The sequence below is a fragment of the Colobus angolensis genome, unplaced genomic scaffold (assembly GCF_000951035.1).
Source record: "Colobus angolensis palliatus isolate OR3802 unplaced genomic scaffold, Cang.pa_1.0 Scaffold16, whole genome shotgun sequence".
NCBI lineage: Eukaryota > Metazoa > Chordata > Mammalia > Primates > Cercopithecidae > Colobus > Colobus angolensis.
Window position 1 is genome coordinate 2,726,756 of NW_012114710.1, and position 21,766 is coordinate 2,748,521.

Here is a 21,766-nt window from a genome sequence, read left to right on the forward strand (position 1 = left end):
GACGAAGTCTTGCTCTGTTGCCCAGGCTGGAGTGCCAGTGGAACGTTCTTGGCTCACTGCAACCTCCCCCTCCCGGATTCAAGCGATGAGTCTCGTGTCTCAGCTGCCCAAGTAGCTGGCACTACAGGCATGTACCACCATGTCTGGCTAATTTTTGTATTTTTAGTAGAGACGGAGTTTCGCCACGTTGGCCAGTTTGGTCTCAAACTCCTGACCTCAGATAATCCGCCTGCCTCAGCCTCCCAAAGTGCTGGGATTACAGGCGTGAACCAGTGCGCCCGGTTGATAATTGTATTTTAATTAGATGTTTTTATAAACATTTAGTCAAAATGTACCTAGAGTCAAAATAGCAGTTTTTGAAAAGTATCTTGTTCTGTGAGTATGGTGATGAACAAATCGAAACAGACTCTCAGGACTTGATAAGTTACTGGGGAAGGCTGACATTAAATAATTTGTTACATAACTAATTATTGAGATAATGTTGAGGTAATAGGGTGGCTAGATCTAATTTGGCAATTGGAAATTTAAGTTGTACAGAGAGTAGAAGTTAATTTAGATAAGGGCATTAGAAGAAGACAGGAAAAAGTCTATATAGCTGGAAATAGCATACCTCCTTCCAGATTACTAAGACTCATAGATTTTTAAGCAAGAGGGATACGTTATCAGATTTACATTTAAAAATAGATAACTACAATTTGGAAAACGGTTTTAGAGAATAGAGGTGGCAAAAGAAGCTCTCAGTAGACTTGTTGGGAAGCCCCTGCTGTAATACTGAAATTCAGATCAGAGATGAGTTGAAAAAAGTAGAGGCAATGGAGAAGGATACAATACATAACTCTGAAAACCTGGTGGGGGGCAGAATTGTCTGGATTTTGTGGTTGATTGTCTGTGGGACTGAAAAAGTAGAGAGTGTCAAGGATGATTTCCAGTTTTCTGGCTTGAATAAGGACGAGACACGGGGAAACCAAAGGAGGAACAATTTTTGGAGAAAAGATACGTGGACATGATGAGTTTGAGATGTTTATGAGATGTGTGGCATGTCTGGGAGGCAACTGGATATGCAGATCAAGAGTTGTAATCTGGGCTGGAGAAAAAAAGGTTGTTAGTACCTGGGCGGCATTGAAGCCACTGAAGTGGATGGGCTACTTAAAGAGAAGAGGTGCACAGTGAGAGAACATGGCCTAGAAGCCAGTTCTGAAGAACTCCAATAAATAAAAGGTAGATGAAGTATGAACTGGCAAAGATGTCTAAGAAGAAGCAAGCAAAGAGGTAAGAGGAAAATTTCAAGGATGTTAGAGAAGTTACAAAAGTATAGTTTAGTATTTCTAGGAGAAAGTAGTCAACATTGTCTAATGCTTTTGAGAACTTTGATTAGGACTAAAAACAACCTATGGGTTTATAGACGAAGAGCTCCTAGTAACCTTTAACAGGGCAGTTTCAGGGGAATGACTACTGGAAGCCAGATTGGAGCAGTTGAGGAATGATTGGGAATTTGAAGAAACAGAGGCAGTGTAGGGGTGGGAGTGTTTGGATACTTGAAGTGGAAACAATGGGGTAGACAGCTTCTTATGGTATGAAAACATCTCTTGCTTTTTTGAGACGGTGTCTCGCTTTATTGCCTAGGCTGGAGTGCAGTGGTGTGATCTCGGCTTACTGCAACTTCCGCCTCCAGGGTTCAGGTGATAGCTGGGATTACAGACACCCACTATCACGTCTGGCTACTTTTTGTATTTTTAGTAGAGGCGGGGTTTCATCATGTTGGCCAAGCTTGTCTCGAACTCCTGACCTCAGGTGATCTGCCTGCCTTAACCTCCCAAAGTACTGGGATTACAGGCCTGAGCCACCGCGCAGGGCCAAAAACTTCTCTTTTTATGTATGTGTTTCTTCCTGCAATACGTGTTTCTCCCTGAAATATATCACATAATAATCTTGACCTTATTTTTCCATGCTATGTTTTTTTTCCCATGATTTACTGTGGAGAAAGGAGTTTATTAAGTAGGAAGTCAAAGAGTGACCCTGTTAAGAGCTCTTTGGGAGGCTGAGGCAGACCAGTCGCTTAAGCTCGTGAGTTTGACACCAGCCTGGGCAAAATGGTGAAACCCCGTCTCTACTGAAAATACGAAAAAAAAAAAAAACTAGCTGGGCTTGTTGGTGCACGCCTGTAGTCCCAGCTGCTCAGGATGCTGAGGTGGGAGGATTGCTTGAGCCTGGGAAGTGGAAGTTGCTGTGAACCAAGATCACACCACTGTACTCCAACCCGGGTGACAGAGTAAGACTCTGTCTTTAAAAAAAAAAAAAAAAATCAAGTTTTCTTTGGCCCTTTTACTACAGCATGTTGATATATTGATGTAGAGTACAATCATGTTGCTTAATGACAGGGATATGTTCTGAGAAATGCATTGCTAGGTGATTTCATTGTGCGAACATCGTGGAGTGTACTTCCTCAAACCTAGATGGTATAGCCTGCTACACACCTAGGCTATGTGGTATATAGCCTATGGTTCCTAGACTGTAGACCTGTACTGTATGTTGCTGTACTGAATACTGTAGACAGTTGTAACACAGTGGTATTTGTGTATCTAAACATATCTAAAAACAGAAAATATACAGTAAAAATATGGTATTAAAATCTTATGGGACCACCATCATATATGTGGTCTGTGGTTGATCAAAACCTTGTTGTGTGGTACATGACTGTATAGTGAAGTGTTTAATAATTTCTAATAAGTGAGTGGGCTTATTTCAACCTCTTTTATTTTACTCTGTTAAATTGTTCATGTTGCTGAGTTTTTTTGTTTTTTGTTTTTTGTTTTGGTGGGGGCCAGGCTGTGAGAAAAGAGGGAGGAGTTTTTAAATGACGTGGGTTTATTTAAAATATTGTAACAGCCCCGTAACTTAGTCAATACCTCCTATTAAAGAAAATATTAAATGGATTCTTAATTCTTCCAGCACAGTCAACACTTAATGTTCCATGTATTTTATTAGCATTTTACATATTAAAATTCAGTAGATTTATTTTTTGCTTTAATTTTATTTTTATTTATTTTTTTGAGACGGAGTTTTGCTCTTGTTGCCCAGGCTAGAGTGCAGTGGCACGATCTTGGCTCACTGCAACCTCCGCCTTCCGGTTTCAAGCAATTCTCCTGCCTCAGCCTCCCGAGTAGCTGGCATTGCAGGCGCCTGCTACCACACCCGGCTAATGTTTATATTTTTAGTAGAGACAGGGTTTCACCATGTTGGTCAGGCTGGTCTCGAACTGCTGACCTTGTGATCTACCCGCCTTGGCCTCTGAAAGTGCTGGGGATTACAGGCGTGAGCCACCGTGCCCGACCTTTTTGCTTTAATTTTAACAGTTCTTACTAATTGAAATTCTTTTATGCCTATTTTTTACTTAAATATTTTAAGTAAAATTCAGGGTTTAGATTCTACATATTGGCAATATGTTGACTGAATGTTGAGGGTTTTCTGGTCAGATTAAAACTTTAAAGAGATGAGAATCTTTTCTTTTTTTCTCAGGTACCTTCTTTAAGTGTAATGTGAAATTAGGAGTGTCTTCCAAAGAGGAAATGAAGATACATTTAAAAATGTCCTATCACTAATCAAATTCAAATTGCAGCATTAAGGAGATGCCATTTCTACAAACTAAATTGATAAAGATGAATTCACAGAAAAAGTTCAAAGAAGCTTTATGATAGTCAAAGCTATCAAAATTAAGCTGAAAACTCAACTGTCTGTCACTATCCTATATAATAATAAGGAATAAATTGTTGATACAGGCAACAATTTGGGATGAATCCCAAAGATATTATGCTGAATGGGAGAAATCATTTTTGAAATGGTTGTATACTGTATGATTCCATTTATTTGACATTCTCAAAAAGAAAACAATATTCATGGAAAACATGTCAGTAATTGCAGGGGTTTTGGGTAGGGAGAGGGTGTGAATATAAAGGAATAGCATGAGGAAGTCTTTTGGGATGATGGAACAATTCTATATCCTGATTGTGGTCGTGGTGGTTCTGTGAATCTATACATGTGTTAACATTTGTAGAGCTGTACACCAAAAGTCTATTTTACTGTAAGAAAATTTAAAAAATTAAATAGTTAAAAATGGATAAAGGTGAAGTTTTGTGCTAACGCAGGTGTAATGAAGTGGACACCCTTGCTTGGTGGGAATATCACTGATACAACCTTTCGTGGAGAAAAATTTGTCAGTCTAAATCAGGAATTGAAAATCTTTAAATTCATTAGACTGGTAATTTCATTTCTTGGACTTTGTCTTCTACAAATAACCAGAGATGCGCAGATTGAGTATAATAGAGCTTAAAAAAAAAAAGCCCAGTAATAAGGGACTATTAATAATATGTAGAAATATATCCACAATAACATATGAAAAGAGGAGAGTAAAAACCTATCCACTATGTTTACTGGGACATTAGAAGCACATTTCCCCCAAAAAAGTATCTGAAAAATGACCTGTTATCCATACACCCTCATTAGGGAAGGAAGGTCAGAAAACTGGAGGAGCTGCACTTAAGTCTTTTGTCTTCTTGGTTCCTGCTCAGGGTTCTAGCAGTCTGAATCCTTTCAGGAACTGATCAGAGTTCACTGGGTCATGCCAGACAGAGCTGACTCAAACTGGGTATGAATCATATGTTTTCTCAGAAAAATACTTTGTTGGTTCTGAGTATAATTTACTGGTTGAAGATAGCCAAGATTCACTTTGTAAATCCATGAATGCCAGTAATGAAGATACCATTTATCTGAATTCTAGTAGATTTTTCAGGCTTTTGGTGGGTTGATTTACCTGGCTTAGAGATGTACAAGGTTTTTTTTTTTTTCCCAAGACATATGTCTTCTTTTTTGGTGAATACTCAGCAATGTAAATGGCTGGTTATAGTAGGTGTATGTTTAACTTTTAAAGAGTCTGTCAAACCGTTTTCCAAACTGGTTGTACTGTTTGACATTCCTTCCAGCAGGATATGATATTTTCAGTTGCTCTATATCTTTACTAGCACTTATTGTGGTCAGTTTTTTTTTTTTTTTTAATTTTAGTCAATCTAATCAATGTGTGGTGTTATTTCATTGTGTGTGTGTGTTTTAAACAACTTTATTGAGATACAGTTAATATACCATATGATTCAGTCATGTAAAGTGTACAATTCATTGTTTTTTTAATATAGTCCCATGTGCAACCATCAGAACAGCCAATTGCAGAATATTTTCAATACCTGAGAAAGAAACTTTGTACCTTTAGCTACCACCCTCTTGCTTTCTAACCCCATCCTTACCCTCCAGCCTAAGCAACCATTAATCTATTTTCCGTCTCTGTAAGATTTTGCTGTTTTATACATTTTATATGAATGGAATCCTAAAATATATGGCCTTTGTGACTGGCTTCTTTCACTTAGCATAAGTGTTTTCAGGGTTCATCTGTGTTTTAGCATGTATTAGTACTTTATTCTATGATGGAATTATATTCCATTGTATGCATATGCCACATTTTGTTTATCCATTTGTCAGTTGCATGCACATTTGGTTTGTTTCTACCTGTTGGCTATTATTAATAATCCTAGCTATAAACATTCATATGCAAGTTTTTTTGTGGACATATGTTATTATTCTTTTGGGCATATACTTAGGAGTGTAATTGCTGCGTCATTTGGTAACTTGTTTAATTATTTGAGCAACTGTCATGCTGGTTTCTAAAGTGCTGCACCATTTTATACTCCTGCCAGCAGAGTATAAGGGTTTTGATTTATCCATATCCTCATCACACTTGTTTATTATCTGACTTTGTGATCCCAGCCATCCTAATGGTTGTGAAGTGGTGTTTCAGGTTTTCAGTATGTATTTTCTGGGTAACTAATGCTGTTAAGTATTGTTTTATGTGCTTATTGGTTGTTTGTATATATCATTTTCTGAATTGTCTAAGACTTTTGCCTATTTTCTATTGATTTGTTTGTTGTCTTATTTTGAAACTATAAGAATTATTAGGCCGGGCGCAGTGGCTCACGCCTGTAATCCCAGCACTTTGGGAGGCTGAGGTAGGTGGATAACTTGAGGTCAGGAATTCAAGACCTGCCTGGCCAACCTGGTGAAACCCCGTCTCTACTAAAAATACAAAAATTAGCTGAGTGTGGTAGTGGGCACCTGTAATCCCAGCTACGCGGGACGCTGAGGCCAGAGAATAGCTTGAACCCAGGAGGCAGAGGTTGCAGTGAGCCGAGATCACACCACTGCATTCCAGCCTGGGCTACAGAACAAAACTCTGTCTCAAAAAAAAAGAAAAAAAAAAGAATAATTACTCCAGACACAAGACCTTTGTCTTATTCATATGTTGTGAATATTTTACCCCAGCCAGTGGCTTCCCTTTTGTTTTGTTTTGCTTTGTTTTGTTTTTTGAGACGGAGTCTTGCTCTGTCACCCACCCAGTGAGTGCAGTGGCTGGATCTCTGCTCACTGCAAGCTCCGCCTCCCGGGTTTACGCCATTCTCCTGCCTCAGCCTCCGGAGTAGCTGGGACTACAGGCGCCCACCACCTCGCCCGGCTAGTTTTTTGGATTTTTTAGTAGAGACGGGGTTTCACCGTGTTAGCCAGGATGGTCTCGATCTCCTGACCTCGTGATCCGCCCGTCTCGGCCTCCCAAAGTGCTGGGATTACAGGCTTGAGCCACCGCGCCCGGCCGGGGGCCTTTTGTTTTTTTAATGGCATCTTTCAAAAAGGGAAAGTTTTAAATTCTGATAAAAGTTGATTTATAATTTTTGATTTTTATATTTTTTGCTTTTGTATTCCAAGAAAGCTTTGTATATCCCGAGGTTACAAATATTTTATCCTGTGTTTTCTATTAGAGATTTTTTTGTTTTAGGTTTTACATTTAGGTCTGTCATTCATTTTGAGTTGAATTTTGTATATGGGGTGACTTAATGGTTGATGTTTATCTTTTCCAAATGTGTATCCAGTCGGTTTAGCAATGTTTGTTGAAAATACTTTCTTTTCCTCATTGAATTTGCTTCCCCACCTTTGTTGAAAATAATTTCACTGTATATGTGTGAGCGGGTCTATTTCTTGCTACTCTTCCAATGCATTGGAATGTCTATATGTCTTTTTTGGAGAGGAGGGGCAGTACCAAACTATCTTGATTATTGTAGCATATTGTAAACATCCAACTTTGTTTTTTTCAAAAATTGCTTTGGTTACTCTATGTTATTTTTATTTTCATATGAATTTTTAAATCAGCTTGCCAATTTTACTAAAAGTGTCTTGGGATTTTGATTGGTATTATGTTAAATATATTGATCATTTTGGGGAAAATTGCTGTCTTAACAAAATTGAATGTTCCAATTCATGAAATAGGAGCTGTACTTATTTATAAGAGCTTTGTTAATTTTTTTTCAACAAAGCTTTTAAATTTTAATGTAGAGATCTGGGTTATCTTTTGTTAGATATTTTCCCAAGTATTTCATATGTCTGTTTTTTGGAGCTACTGTGAATGGAATTTAAAAAATTTTATTTTTGATTATTTCTTGCTAGTCTATAAGAATACAGTTGATTTTTGCATATGAACCTTGATCTTGTGACTTTGCTAAATTTATTCTTCTTTATTTTTAGGTTCTCTGGGGATTTCTATGTAAATAGTTACAACATCTGTAAATGCTCCTGTTTTCTTTCTTTCTTTCTGATCTTTATACTCTGTGTGCTTTTACTGCCTTATTCCTATTTAAGTAAATGGAAAATAGTAAAAAGGAAAAAAATTGCTTCATTTTGTTTTTTGAATTTTATTGTTTTGACAGTTTCCGTGGTTAAAGTGTATATGAGGTAAAAGACATAGGGAAGAGCTCTTCAGTAATGGGGGGAATGAGATTTTGCTGTCTTCAGCTAAACCACCTTTTATCCAACCACTGAAAATCTAGTGTGTACAAGTTAGGTGTAAGAAGCAGAAGACAACATAATTTTAATAATATTTATTCTCATTTCTACTTTGTTGTTTTATACTTGTTCTTATTTGAAAAAGTAACATATCATATGATCCAACACTTTCACTTCTGGGTATATAGCCAAAAAGAATCAAATTGGTATGTCGAAGAGCTATCTGCATGCCCATATTCCTTGGAGTATTTTTCACAGTAGCCAAGATGTGAAGTCAACCTAAGTGTCCATCAATGGATGAATGGATTAAAAACTTCTTGGTATAGATACACAGTGGAACACTACTCAGCCTTAAAAAATGGCAATCCTGTCACTTGTGACAACATGGGTAAACCTGGAGGACATTATGCATTATGCTGAGTGAAATAAGCCAGACACAGAAAGACAATTGTTTTGTGATCTCACTTATATGTGGAATTCAAAAAAGTTAAACTCTTAGAACAGAAAGTAGAATGATGGTTACCTGGAGTTGGATAGAGGTGGAGCACTGGGGAGATGTTGGTCAAAGGATCCGAAATTTCAGTTAAGGAGGAGTAAGTTCAAGAAATCTATTGTATAACATGGTGACTATAGTTAATAACAATATATACTTGAAAAATGCTAAGAAAGTGGCATTTTAAAAAATGTTCTCACCACAGAAAATATGTGAGGTAATGGATATTAATTAGTTTGATTTAGCCATCCCACAGTGTATACATATATCAAAACAGAATGTTGTGCAGCTACATATATATAATTTTTATTTATCAATTAAAATAAAAATTTCAGATTTTACTTTCAGAGAACTCTGTAATCTTTGCCTTTCCTCAGCTTGTCATGTCACTTAAATCAGTTTTGTCAAAATTTGATTTTTAGATATTTTTCCATGCTATAGACATTGAAATAATATCTTAATTTTTAGAGTTTTAAAATGTTTACAGTGATTATTATGTTATTCTACTTCAATTGAGTTTATTTCACTTTGGAACAGTAAGACATTTACAGTCATTGTTCTTGTAGTAATATTAACACCTGATATTTGGATTTCTTAGTTTATAAAATGCTAACATGAGTATGATTGAGTATTATTTCATACTGTTTCTTAATATAATCTAATTTTCTTGTGCTTTTTTTTTGTTTGAATGACCTTACTACTTAGACATTAAAGTCATTTTTAATAATATGTTTTTGTTTTTTAATTGTAGTTCATTTGACTCCTAAAGAAGTAGCAGTGTCCAAGGAACAAGAAGAGAAATCTGATAGCCTAGTTAAATATTTCAGTGTTGTTTGGTGTAAGCCTTCAAAGAAAAAACATAAAAAATGGGAAGGTGATGCTGTTCTTATTGTAAAAGGAAAGTCATTTACACTAAAGAATTTGGAAGGCAAAGACATTGGAAGAGGTATTGTGATACTACCTAATGTTTACAATTTGGACTGAAATTAGTATGTATCTCTGGTTACCTAAATGAAATATAATTAGGTTTTATAAAGAGATGATGAGGTATTCTTTAATGGATGTTCATGCTTCAAGTGTGTATAATACATAAAATAATCTCATAATGATTAGTGAGCCTGCTAATCTTATGGCTTATGCTAGCTCAGTGAAGTGTATCCTATCCTATGGTTTCATTTTCTCCAAAAATGGCCAGCCAGCTATATACAGTTATTTTGGTACTTTTCTGAGCTTAAACACTGAATTTGACTTGGTATACTTTCTCTCTCTCTCTCTCTTTTTTTTTTTTTTTTAAGAATGCTAAGTGGTTAAAGTTGAAAAATATGTTGATATTGAGTTGAATGATATATAATTTCAGCACTACTCAATAATGTTTTGAAAAACAGAGCAAGGAGATAATAGTTAAGCCTGACCTAGATTAACATATGGAAATTGGAGGTTTCCATTGTTTCTGTTACAAAGTGTTGCCAGCATAATTTGTAGTAATACAAGTTAGGCTACAAATTAAGAATGGCTAACACCAACTACAGTGTCTTTGCATTGTCTCAGTTCAATTTTGAGTGTGACCTGTAACTATAAAATCTGTTCTACGTGTTTATTTACTTAAAAATATATAGTTTTTAATAACTATTATGTGCCAGGCAGTATGATAGGAATATCAAAGATGATTATAATTTATAATTTCGTGGGACCAAAGCAAAGTAATTGATGATTAGGAAGCAATAATACAGTTGTTTCAGTGAGAATTTTTACTAAATGCAGTGGGAGCATAAAAGAACCATTTAATCTGCCCAGGAGGCTAGGGGTAAGCTTGATAGGAGTTACCGTTTAAGGTACTATTTGAAGGATGAATAGTTTTGGAGGTTATAGGTAAGGGCCATGTGCAAGAGAGAATAGCACATGTAAAGGCACAAAAGCAGGAGGGAATTCAAACTAGTTCAGTGTTTCAGGAATGTAGTGTATGAAAGGCTGTGACAGTGTTAAGAGTTGAAACAAACTAAATTATCTACAATAGAATGTTTTATTTATTATGAAAGTATGGAACAACTGTGTATAGTGATTAGAGGAAGTAAAAAGAAAAACATATAGTACACATTCTATGTTGGTTAAGGTAGATTGGGGCTAGATTTTTGGAGAATTTGTTCATGCATTGGTATTGCTCTTTAGTGAAATTCTAAAGTCAATGAGAGACAAAAAATTATCACAATTACTTTGGAATATCTTTTACCCCTAAGGTATAGTATGCATGGTTTTGTATATGTGTAGTTTATAATAAAATGATCTTTCAGTTGCAAGTAACAAAAAATGAAAATTAGGCTTAAAACAGTGGGTTTTTACACTGACCATGCCAGTAGAATCACCTGAGTTGCTTTTGAGGGTGTAGTGGCTCACGCCTGTAATCTCAGCACTTTGGGAGGCTGAGGGGGAAGGATTGCTTGAGGCTAAAAGTTCGAGACCAGCCCGGGCAACTTAGCAAGACCTTGTCTATACAAAAAAACAAATTAACCAGGTGTGGTGGCATGCATCTGTAATTCTAACTACTTGGGAGACTGAGGTAGGAAGATTGCTTGAACCCAGGAGATCAAGGCTGCAGTGAGCCTTGATCATGCCACTGCACTCCAGCCTGGGCTGGAGAGACCCTGTCTCTTAAAAAAAAAAAAAAAGAAAAAGAAAAAGAAGAAGAAATGCCGATGCCCAGACTCTGACCTTTCTTTGAGACTCTGATTTATTTGACCTGTATGGTAGGGAGAGGGACTGAACATAGGTATATTTTAGGGTTTTCAAAATGAAAATATCCAAACATAGGACTTGGTTGCTTAATTATAACATTAATAAATGTATGAACCTGAAGTTAATTTTGCAAGTTACTATCTATAAGCAGTTTTTCTTTTAAATAACTGGGATATACAATATGTAAATTTGTTAATGTAAAGATAGAGGTGCTAAGAAAACTGAAAGCTGGAATGCTAAAATTGCTAATAGTTTGTGATAATGCATCAGGCTCAGTTGGCCATTGTTGCATAATACCTAAAAAAACAAAACAAAACAAAAAACCAGTATGAGAAACAAAGTTTAAGAGTAAAAGAAAATCTTCTAGCAACTGAGATGTTTGAAAGAGTCATTTTTGGATCAAGATCATCTATGGATCTAAATGAAATGAGAGATCTTGGAATTAGAGCTACTTTAAAGGTACCTCATGGAATGGAAGGTATTCTTGTCTTCCATTTCCATGTAAAACTGAGATTAACAGTAATTGGATTTTATGTGAAGATAAGACTATAATCTTCATTAATTTGGATAAGTGAAGACCAGTACTGAATTGGGATGGAGTGATGGGTCTTTGACATTGAGCTAAGTAATTTCTTCCTATATCAGAGCATTAAAATTAAAAAGTATTCCACCATAAATAATTTAAGACTATATATTAAATACAGATTGGCACAGATTATAAATTTTAGGCCAGTTTCAGTAGAGAAAATTTAGTAATTTTCAACTACTTGAAAAGGGTCGTCATATTTTCTAAATTGCAACAGTCTTTTATTATTGTTTTTAGAGACTTAAAAGTTTCTGGTATACACAGCTCCTGTGCTTGGTAATGGCACAGTAACTACACATTTAATAGTTTAATGCATTTAATAGACCAGCATGGAAGTCTAAAATTCCATCTATGTGGTTAATGAACTCATTTTAAGCAGCCTATGACTGACTTATTCATACTTATATTTCATCAGCACCTTTACATAGCAACACTAAATAAATGTTCATCAAATTAATAATTCAGACAAACAATATTACAAAATATTCCATGTTTTATTAAAGAGTTAGAGCATAGAATATCTATGACCTCTTGCCACAACTGTATTTTAACTTTGCTATCTCATGTGGAACAGTCAGTACTAGTTGTGGTAACAGTTGCTTTTATTGCTAGTTCTCCTTCACCTTTCTAGCTGTTTCTGAGTGAAAACAGAGGTGAAAATAGAGAAAAAAAACCATGGTGTTTCTGTACAAGAAAGGAGAATACATATAGCCTATCAAACTAGTTTCTTGGCTTAATTTTTCCAGACAAGACATGGCAAAACTATAGAGTACAATAATCTATATTTTCAATAGTAAAAATATTCTTGCTTTCTCTAAAGCATGGCGAATTTTATAGCTGTATTATTTCTTTTGATTTTTAGTGTTTTTTTTTTTTTAACCAAAATGTTAAATTATGCTTCTATTTTGGCTAATGCATTATACAAGACTATTTACATTCAAAGTGCAGTTTTTCTGTACAGTTATGGGAAGGTGATCATGGTATCATCTTAGAGTGTCAATTAATTTTTTTCTTTCTTAACTTAAAGGCATTGGTTATAAATTCAAAGAGCTTGAAAAGATTGAAGAGGGCCAAACACTGATGATTTGTGGAAAAGAAATAGAAGTCATGGGTGTAATCTCTCCAGATGACTTCAGCAGTGGCAGGTGTTTTCAGCTTGGAGGAGGAAGTACTGCTATCTCGCATTCTTCTCAGGCTGCCAGGAAATGTTTCTCTAACCCTTTCAAAAGTGTTTGTAAACCAAGTTCAAAGGAAAATAGACAGAATGATTTCCAAAATTGCAAACCACGCCATGACCCATATACGCCAAGTAAGATTTTAAAAATAATTTGAATTTTCTGTTTTTACTGTCAAAATGTTTTTTATGTGTGAATTTGAAGTTTAAATTTTGTTTTAAAAGTTTTAGGTGAAAGTATACATTATTCTTGAGATATGTAATCTGACGTAAGGGATAATGTTGAAGTCAAATATAGTTTGGGAATTATTTCATATGTAAATGAATAATCCCAAGAATATGGTAATAAAAATACTGTACCTGTGTTGAAGGAAACATATCTAAATTGTATGTATATACATACATGTATATGTATTACACATACATGTGTATAATTTTGAATAAAATGACTTTTTAGTAAGGAGAGAAATTAGTAAATATATGAATCTGGACTATGATTATACTTCTAGTTTGAGGACTGTATGCCTTGATCACAAGCATTAGTGTATAAAAATTTTGAATGGTAAGATTTCATGCAAAGTCCAAATTTTGCTGGTGAAAGTTCCATTCAATCAGTTAATTTTCACACTGCTGAATCCAATTTTAAAAATCACATTTAAAAAAAGAAACCTAGCTTGTATCTGATTGTTCTTTTATTTGACTGTTCACTCAGCAGGTATTTCTTGATTGCCTTTTATGGGTTGGGCCTAAAGATAAAACTGTCATCACAGAGCTTCTTATTTGGTGCGGGGAAGGACAAGTAATCTGACCGAAAGTGTAGTGTAGTAGATGTGAAAGTTGAGAGATAGAGGTGACTTCTTTCCTAACAACAGCAAGTATATAAAGTAATGATTATTTTCCCCCATTGCAAGTATTATGGAAACATAAGTTTCGAAGTAAAGAGGACTTTTGAGATCATTTCGATTAGTCTTTTCACTTTGCATTGGAGGAAACTGGCCCAGGAAGATGAACCGACTTACCTAAATACAGATAATCAACGGCATTGTTGGGACAAAACCCCATAATTAAAAATTCCTAGTTCTATATTAGCTTATCCCAAAGACTTAGTTGAAATACAAGGAGTGGAAGCTGATGCAGCTGAATTTTCTCTTTTTGTCCAAATATTTTGTCTGTCCCACCAGCTCTTTTAACAATCCCTCTCCTCTTTTTTCCTCCTTTCTCTTTGTACTTTTACTATTACACAATACAGGGCTGTGGGGAACTGAAAAGAATACTGTGCTTATTCAAAGATCTGAGTTAGAATCATGGTTTTGCCACTGAACTAACTGGTTCTTTGACCTCTTGGGGGTAGTCACTGACCTTCCTAATGTTTTGCCTACTCATGTGTAAAACGTGGGTCCTAATAACCACTATAGAGATTTAGAGTGTCTAGTATACACTCTTTCCAGGAAATACTTGTTGAGTGAGTATATGAAACATTTTATTGTGGCCTTTCTGTGTTGTGTGTAAGTGATGTAAATGTATATATTATATATATGTAAAAGTAAATTTATTGTGGCATTTATGTGTTGTATGTGATGTAAATGAATTATATTTGTGTGTGTGTGTGTGTGTGTGTGTAAAAGCACTTTGGGTAAATAGTAAATGGTTAATTATTCTCATGTACTTATCTTATGCAAAGGATAGAATTAGGTTGTAGATTCTAATGCCTGAGACATGTTGTTAATATTAAACGATCATCTTCATCATTGTGAAGATAAAGAAGCATCTTAAAATTTGAACTAGTGTTCTATTATTTTGACTGTTTAGGGTTCTCTTTCTTGAAGATGGGCCTTTTATTAGGTGATTTATAATCCTATAGTCCTTTTTGCTTGGGCAGTATGTGATTTTTCGCCTCTATCTTCTCTTTTTCCTTGTTGTCCTTTGTAAAAGATAGAAAAATAATGGGGCCATTTCTTGACTGGAAATCCACAAGGAGTACACTCTTTGCTACAGTGATATAGAGGAAAGCCAAGGACTAAATTTCCCATTTTTACTTCCTAGTCCACTACCTAACAGGAATTGACCTTAAAGATGAAAATTCCTTTCAGTTACTCAGAACCCTAGGAAAATCCACAGAAAACTTATTCTCTGGGTATTTGTTAATGGTAAACATGACCAAACTCTTATTCCTGTGACAATATAGTTCCACACTGATGAATATTTACATAGTCGACTGGAATCTATTTCTTTTTATCTCCTCTTCTCCTCATTCTTCTTTCTTTTTTTATCTAATTCAATTTTTATAAACATGATGTAGGCATGCAAATATATCCCCAAAATAATTTTGGTGGGTTTATTATCTAATTTCAGATTTATCAATTGAGACCTGCCTTCTAGCTATATTTGATTTTTCCTTTTTGGGTCGTATTTTAGTAAATCTTTTAAATGGTGTAGCATAGTTTTGAAGAATTACATTGTTATTCTATGATGACTTCATGCTGCTTTAAAGAGGTTCATGAGGCCGGGTGCAGTGGCTCATGTCTTTAATCCCAGCACTTTGGGAGGTTGAAGTGGGCAGATCACTTGAGGTTAGGAGTTCGTGACCAGCCTGGCTAACATAGTGAAACCCTGCCTCTATTAAAAACACAAAAATTAGCTGGGTTTGGTGGCGCGAACCTGTAATCCCAGCTACTCGGGAGGCTGAGGCAAGAGAATTGCTTGAACCTGGGAGGTGGAGGTTTCAGTGAGCTGAGATCACACCACTGCACTCCACCCTGGGCAACAGAGTGAGACTCTGTCTCAAACAAACAAACAAAAAAAAGATTTATGAACTTGACATTCGTGAATGTAGTAATTAACTTCAAGCAAATAATGTGGCTAAGTCAATGGAAAATTTATCATTTTTTGTCAGTTCCAATTAATAGGAGTAATGATCATTGTTAGTGTGTTTAGGACTGAAAAGATAGAAACTCTGTATGTTAAATTTGGGGAGCCTTTTCAGAATGAGAAGCTGTGAACATTGGCAAATGCATCTTGGCAAAATTCCAGCCTGTGCTTTCAGTTGGACATCGTTCTCTTTGCTCTGAATACTGACTATTTGAATGTTGTGGCTTACTGAATTCCTTACTAGACAATAGTGAATTTCAGTGCTTTTGAAGCACTTTTGGGTATATGAAGTTTGGAAGGCTCTTCATAATTCTTTGCATGAAATCGTATATCAGTAAGGCATGAGATTTTCTTTTTAAATTTTGTGCCCTTGGGTAACATTACTGTGACTAAATTTTGGACCTTTTTTTGGCCACAAATGGTGGCAAACAGTTCTATCTTACGATAATGAAAACAAGATAATGTTGGTTGCTGAAAAAGTGAAATTACAATACTTGTACTTTTACCATTTTTTAAGATTCCCTCGTTATGCCACGACCAGATAAGAATCACCAGTGGGTATTCAATAAGAACTGTTTCCCTCTTGTGGATGTAGTGATTGATCCTTACCTTGTATATCATCTTCGACCACATCAGAAAGAAGGAATCATATTCCTTTATGAATGTGTAATGGGAATGAGGTAGGAAAATAAATCATTTGTTTAATCTAATCTTAATTTTGATTTAACCTGTAACACAATAATGGTTTTCTAAGAAGATCCCTGATAAAACTAGTCCTGAGGGTATACTATGAATTTCAATTGGTAGGAAAGGTGAATAGTGCTTAATGTGCGCATTTATTTCAAAAGTAGTTCTTGATAGATGCCATGTGCCAAACATACTGCTAGGAGGTGGGCATACAGGAATCGGGACCACGGTCCTGTCTCGTCGCCCGGGCTGGAGTGCAGTGGCCGGATCTCGGCTCACTGCAAGCTCCGCCTCCCTGGTTTGCGCCATTCTCCTGCCTCAGCCTCCCGAGTAGCTGGGACTACAGGCGCCCGCCACCTCGCCCGGCTAGTTTTTGTAATTTTAGTAGAGACGAGGTTTCACCGTGTTAGCCAGGATGGTCTCGATCTCCTGACCTCGTGATCTGCCCGTCTCGGCCTCCCAAAGTGCTGGGATTACAGGCTTGAGCCACCGCGCCCGGCCTTAAGCGACTTTTAAAGTATTTGAGTAAACAGATAAATGCAATTGGCCTTAATGTGGTATAATAAAAGCTCACTACTGTTATGGTAAAGGGTCATGAGAACAAGTGAAAGAGGCTTTTAATTCTGGTTCTGAGAATTTTTTTTTTTTTTTTTGAGATGGAGTCTTGCTGTATTGCCCAGACTGGAGTGCAATGGCATAATCTTGGCTCACTGCAACCTCCATCTCTCAAGTTCAAGTGATTCTTGCATCTCAGCCTCCTGAGTACTAGGATTACAGGTGTGCTTCACCATGCCTGGCTAATGTTTTTATTTTTAGTAGAGATGGGGTTTCACCATGTTGGCCAGGCTGGTCTTGAACTCCTGATCTCAAGTGATCCACCCACCTCAACCTCCCAAAGTGCTGGGATTACAGTCAGGAGCCACTGCACCTGGCTTGGTTATGATAATTTTGGAAAAAGATTTTCTTCTATTTCTACATCTGAAAATAGAAGAAAGTTTCTTCTTCCTTTTTGCTTTTCTGATTAAAGAATAGTAGTATCATCTTTTAAAGATATTCTAGAGGACACAAAAAAACAGGAAAAAAAAAAAAGAATCAAAGGCCCCTGCTAACATTTCTTCCAGTCTTTTTTGTTTGTTTTGGTTTTGTTTTGCCTTGTTTTTAAATGCCAAGCCCCTTGATTTTAAACTTTGTTGTTTAAAGGTAGCTGGAAATGAAATTCCCCCCAACTCTAAGAACTCTTTGCATGATGACAAGTTAAGGGAATACTATTTTCCAGAAACTATTAACTAGAGTCACATTTTCTCCCAAATCTGCTTTTTCTTTCGAAGGTCTTATCCCAAGAGGTCTCAGAATCATCTTTGATTTCTTTTCTCTCACATTCTGAATCTAGTCAAACCTGAACTTTTAATTATTTTAACGTACTAAATATTGTTTCCTAATCTTTTCTGTCATTCCACTGCAGCATCTCTAGTAACCGATGTCATAAAAATATCATATTTTATCTAGACTATTGCAATGGCTTCTAACTTATGTATTTGCTTCTGATGCTTCTCAAATGTATTCTGCTTAAAGCCACCATCTTGAGTTTTCTCTGAAAAACAGTTCTGAACATGGCATTCCCTTATTTAAAATCATTCAGAGACTCTCATAACTTAGAACAGGGTTTCCCAAACTGTGATCCCTACTCCACTGGCAGTATATGGGACCATTTTGGGGTGGCAAGTGGACAAGCCTTTTAAAAAATTTTGAATAGTAGCATATTTAGTTAATTATTAGAAAAATAGGCTGGGCACGGTGACTCACACCTGTAATCCCGGCACTTTCAGAGGCCAAGGCAAGTGGATCACTTGAGGTCAGGAGTTCAAGACTAGCCTGGCCAACATGGTGAAATCCCTTCTCTACTAAAAATACAAAAATTAGCTAGGTGTGGTGGCGGACACCTATATTCCAGCTACTCAGGATGCTGAGGCAGGAGAATCACTTGAATCCAGGGGGCGGAGGTTGCAGTGAGCCAAGATCGTGCCACTGCACTCCAGCTTGGGTAACAGAACAAGACTCTGTCTCGAGAAAAAAAAAAAGAAAGAAAAATAGCACAATTTTGGTTTCACAGATAAATTAGAATGAGTTTTCTTTTCAAATTTAAGTTAAAATGAGTTGATTTGAAGAAAAATAATAACATATAGTATCACAGATATGGCAACAAATCATGATAGTAGTCATGAAATCCTGGTGTTTGGGAGATGCTGATCTATAAGATACAGTCTAAACTCTCAAGGATAAGTATACTCATCTTTTGTCTTCTACCTACCATGGTAGCTTCATATTTTTAAGTTCAAGCTCCAGCTATATTCAACTGCCTCATTAATGTAGTAATTATTTACCCTTTACAATTTTGCTCAAGATACATCTTCTCCATAAAGGCTTCCTGTTTGCTCCTTTCTCTTTACCATGAAAAGATGAATCTGTTTTTTCTCTTTGCTATTCACTATATCTCATTTGGCTGACATTTGGTCCTTTGTTGCCAAATTATTGATCTAAAACAGCTACCTAAATAGTAGCTGTAATTTATGTTGGTAATATTTTTCTCTATACCTTGAAATGAAACACAAATACAAAATTACATATTGGTTCTTAATTTCTACTAAGAAGAAATACAATTAGCTAACAAACTACAGCTGACTCTTGAACAACTCAGGAATTAGGGGTGTTGACCCACTGTGTAGTCAAAAATCTGCATATAACTTTGGCAGAAACTTAACTAATAAACTACTGTTGACTGGAAGCCATGATAACATAAACACTCAATTTACACATAATTTCATAATTTCATATACTATATGTATTATATACTATATTTTTACAATAAAGTAAGCCAGTGAAAAGAATGCGTGATGAAAACCATAAGGAAGAGAAAATGTATTTGCTATTCATTAATAGGAAATGGATCATCATAAAGGTCTTCATCCTTATCATGTTGAGTAGACTGAGGAAGAGGAGGAAGAGGAAGGGTTGGTTTGGTTGTCTCAGGAGTGGCAGAGGTGGCGGAAGAGGTGGAGGAGATAGAAGGGAGGCAAGAGAGGTAGGCACACTCACTTAAAACATTTATTGAAAAAAACCCATATATAAGTGGACTTTCACAGTTCAAACCCTTCTTGTTCAGTGGTCAACTGTATACTTATGTATTTTTGTAATATCCTTAATTCCCTTGGAGTTTCTTAACTTTAAAAATATAAAACATACACTGCTAAGGTCTTTAGGAATATAAAATGGCATAAAAATACATGATCTTACTAATAATATCCCTAATAACATTTAATTTTAAATTATATAACTTAGTAGGTCTGTAGGATAACAACTTTTACTAAATTATGTGTATTATATCAAGTGTTTAGTGTTTAATCTTTTTATGATGCAGGGAGCTATTTTTGTTGAGGACTTCATTTACTGACAGAATCATAAAATACAGCTCAGTAGGTCTTGCTGATTAAATATAATACAACAATATATTTTAAACTGTTTTGATATCTGAAACCAATAAAAATCACTCAACTCTTAGCGATGAGAAGCACAGTTATAGTTAAATTATCCATATGCAGATATAAAATTGGAATTCATTTCTAGCCTCTAAATATGTACATGTAATAGTAGCAGATGATTTAGATTCAACTCTCTAATTTCAGATTTATGTTTTGGTAATTTAGTTGACAATATGTAATGGATATAATTATCAAAGATGCAAAAGATGTGTTGTAAATCAGCTAATAAAGTACTGAAAGAGTCTTCAGTGTCATTAAAAAATACCAGTTTCTGGTTCTTGATGATTTTAAGGGTGTAAAATATTTTTCTATTGTGATTAAAGGAAGTAAAATTATTTCTAACAGAGTGAATGGCAGATGTGGAGCTATTCTTGCTGATGAAATGGGTTTAGGGAAAACGTTACAATGTATTTCGCTCATCTGGACCCTGCAGTGTCAGGGACCCTATGGAGGCAAGCCAGTAATAAAGAAGACACTAATTGTCACACCTGGAAGCTTGGTGAATAATTGGAAGAAAGAATTTCAAAAGTGGCTAGGAAGTGAAAGGATCAAGATATTTACTGTTGATCAGGTAAGAAACTTGGAAATTTAGCCTTAGTCATTTAAAAAAAAAAATCTAGTTTTTCAAATCAGTAATTCAGTTTTTACTTGTTAACTCCCTAACCCTTTTGCACAAAAATGGAGTCAGCTTACATTTTGGTTTTGAGTTGTTATGAACTGAATGTTTGTGTCCTCCAGATTCATATGTTGAAACCCTAACTTTCAGTATAACAGTATTTGGAGGTGGGCTTGGGAGATAATTAGGCTTAGATGAGGTGGTGAGGGTAGAGCCATGTGATGAGATTAGTGCCTCTGTAACAAGAGCAAGAGACACCAGAACTTCCTTTCTCTACCACGTGAGGATACAGTAAGAAAGCATTCTTCTGCAAGCCAGGAAGAGGGCTCTCACCAGAACCCAACCATGCTAGCACCCTGATCTTAGACTTTCCACTAGAACTGTGAGAAATAAGTGTCTGTTGTTTAAGCCACCCAATCTATGGTATTTTGTTTATAGCAACCTCAGTTGACTAAGACAGAAAGAGTTAACATATTCCAATTCTTAATAAGTGACTGTCAGGAATAGGCTGCTTAAATTTGATTTCATATCATTTCTTTTCCTGATTTTTAAAATACTATCTTTTTTCCTCAGGATCACAAAGTTGAAGAATTCATCAAGTCTATATTTTATTCTGTTCTTATTATCAGTTATGAAATGTTACTTCGTTCCCTGGATCAAATTAAGAATATAAAATTTGATCTTCTAATCTGTGATGAGGGGCATCGTTTGAAGAACAGTGCCATTAAGACAACTGCAGCCCTCATTAGCCTTTCTTGTGAGAAAAGAATAATTCTAACTGGTCAGTATTCAGTTTGGGGAAGATATTTTGGAATTTTTGCCTAGTGAACATACAGACTTGTACTATGATGCTTAACATTCAAATAACTGGTGGTATTGGATGGAATTTATACGAATAAACTTGTGTTAATTGACTCAGTAGGATTCTGAATCTTCAAATCCATGTGTAATTTTTTTGTAGCCCAGACTTGGGGGTTTTTTAGGAATAAACACAATGATATCATGATAAGGAGTTTAGGAAATCAGACTGGATTGCTTGTGCTTGGTTCCCGAGTCTGACGTAGCTGTAACAACTTGGAGCAAATTATATAGTGTCTCTGTGCCTCCGTTTTTAAAAATCTCTAAAATAGGGATGATAATACCATCTAACTTAAGTTCTCGTGAGGGTCAGAGGAGTTAATCCATGTAAAGTTCTTGGGAAACCACC

The 21,766-nt window shown here is 35.7% G+C and overlaps 1 protein-coding gene across 2 annotated transcripts in view; it reads left to right on the forward strand.

The window, feature by feature from the left end:
* Positions 1-21,766, forward strand: part of RAD54B (RAD54 homolog B (S. cerevisiae)) — a 102,546-nt gene that overhangs the window by 53,674 nt on the left and 27,106 nt on the right. For both annotated transcript variants that reach the window (XM_011937021.1, XM_011937022.1), the window contains 5 exons: positions 9,114-9,308; positions 12,706-12,987; positions 16,238-16,400; positions 20,289-20,514; positions 21,133-21,340. In XM_011937021.1, the coding sequence (XP_011792411.1) occupies positions 9,114-9,308; positions 12,706-12,987; positions 16,238-16,400; positions 20,289-20,514; positions 21,133-21,340 (1,074 nt within the window). The remainder of the gene's footprint in view (positions 1-9,113; positions 9,309-12,705; positions 12,988-16,237; positions 16,401-20,288; positions 20,515-21,132; positions 21,341-21,766) is intronic.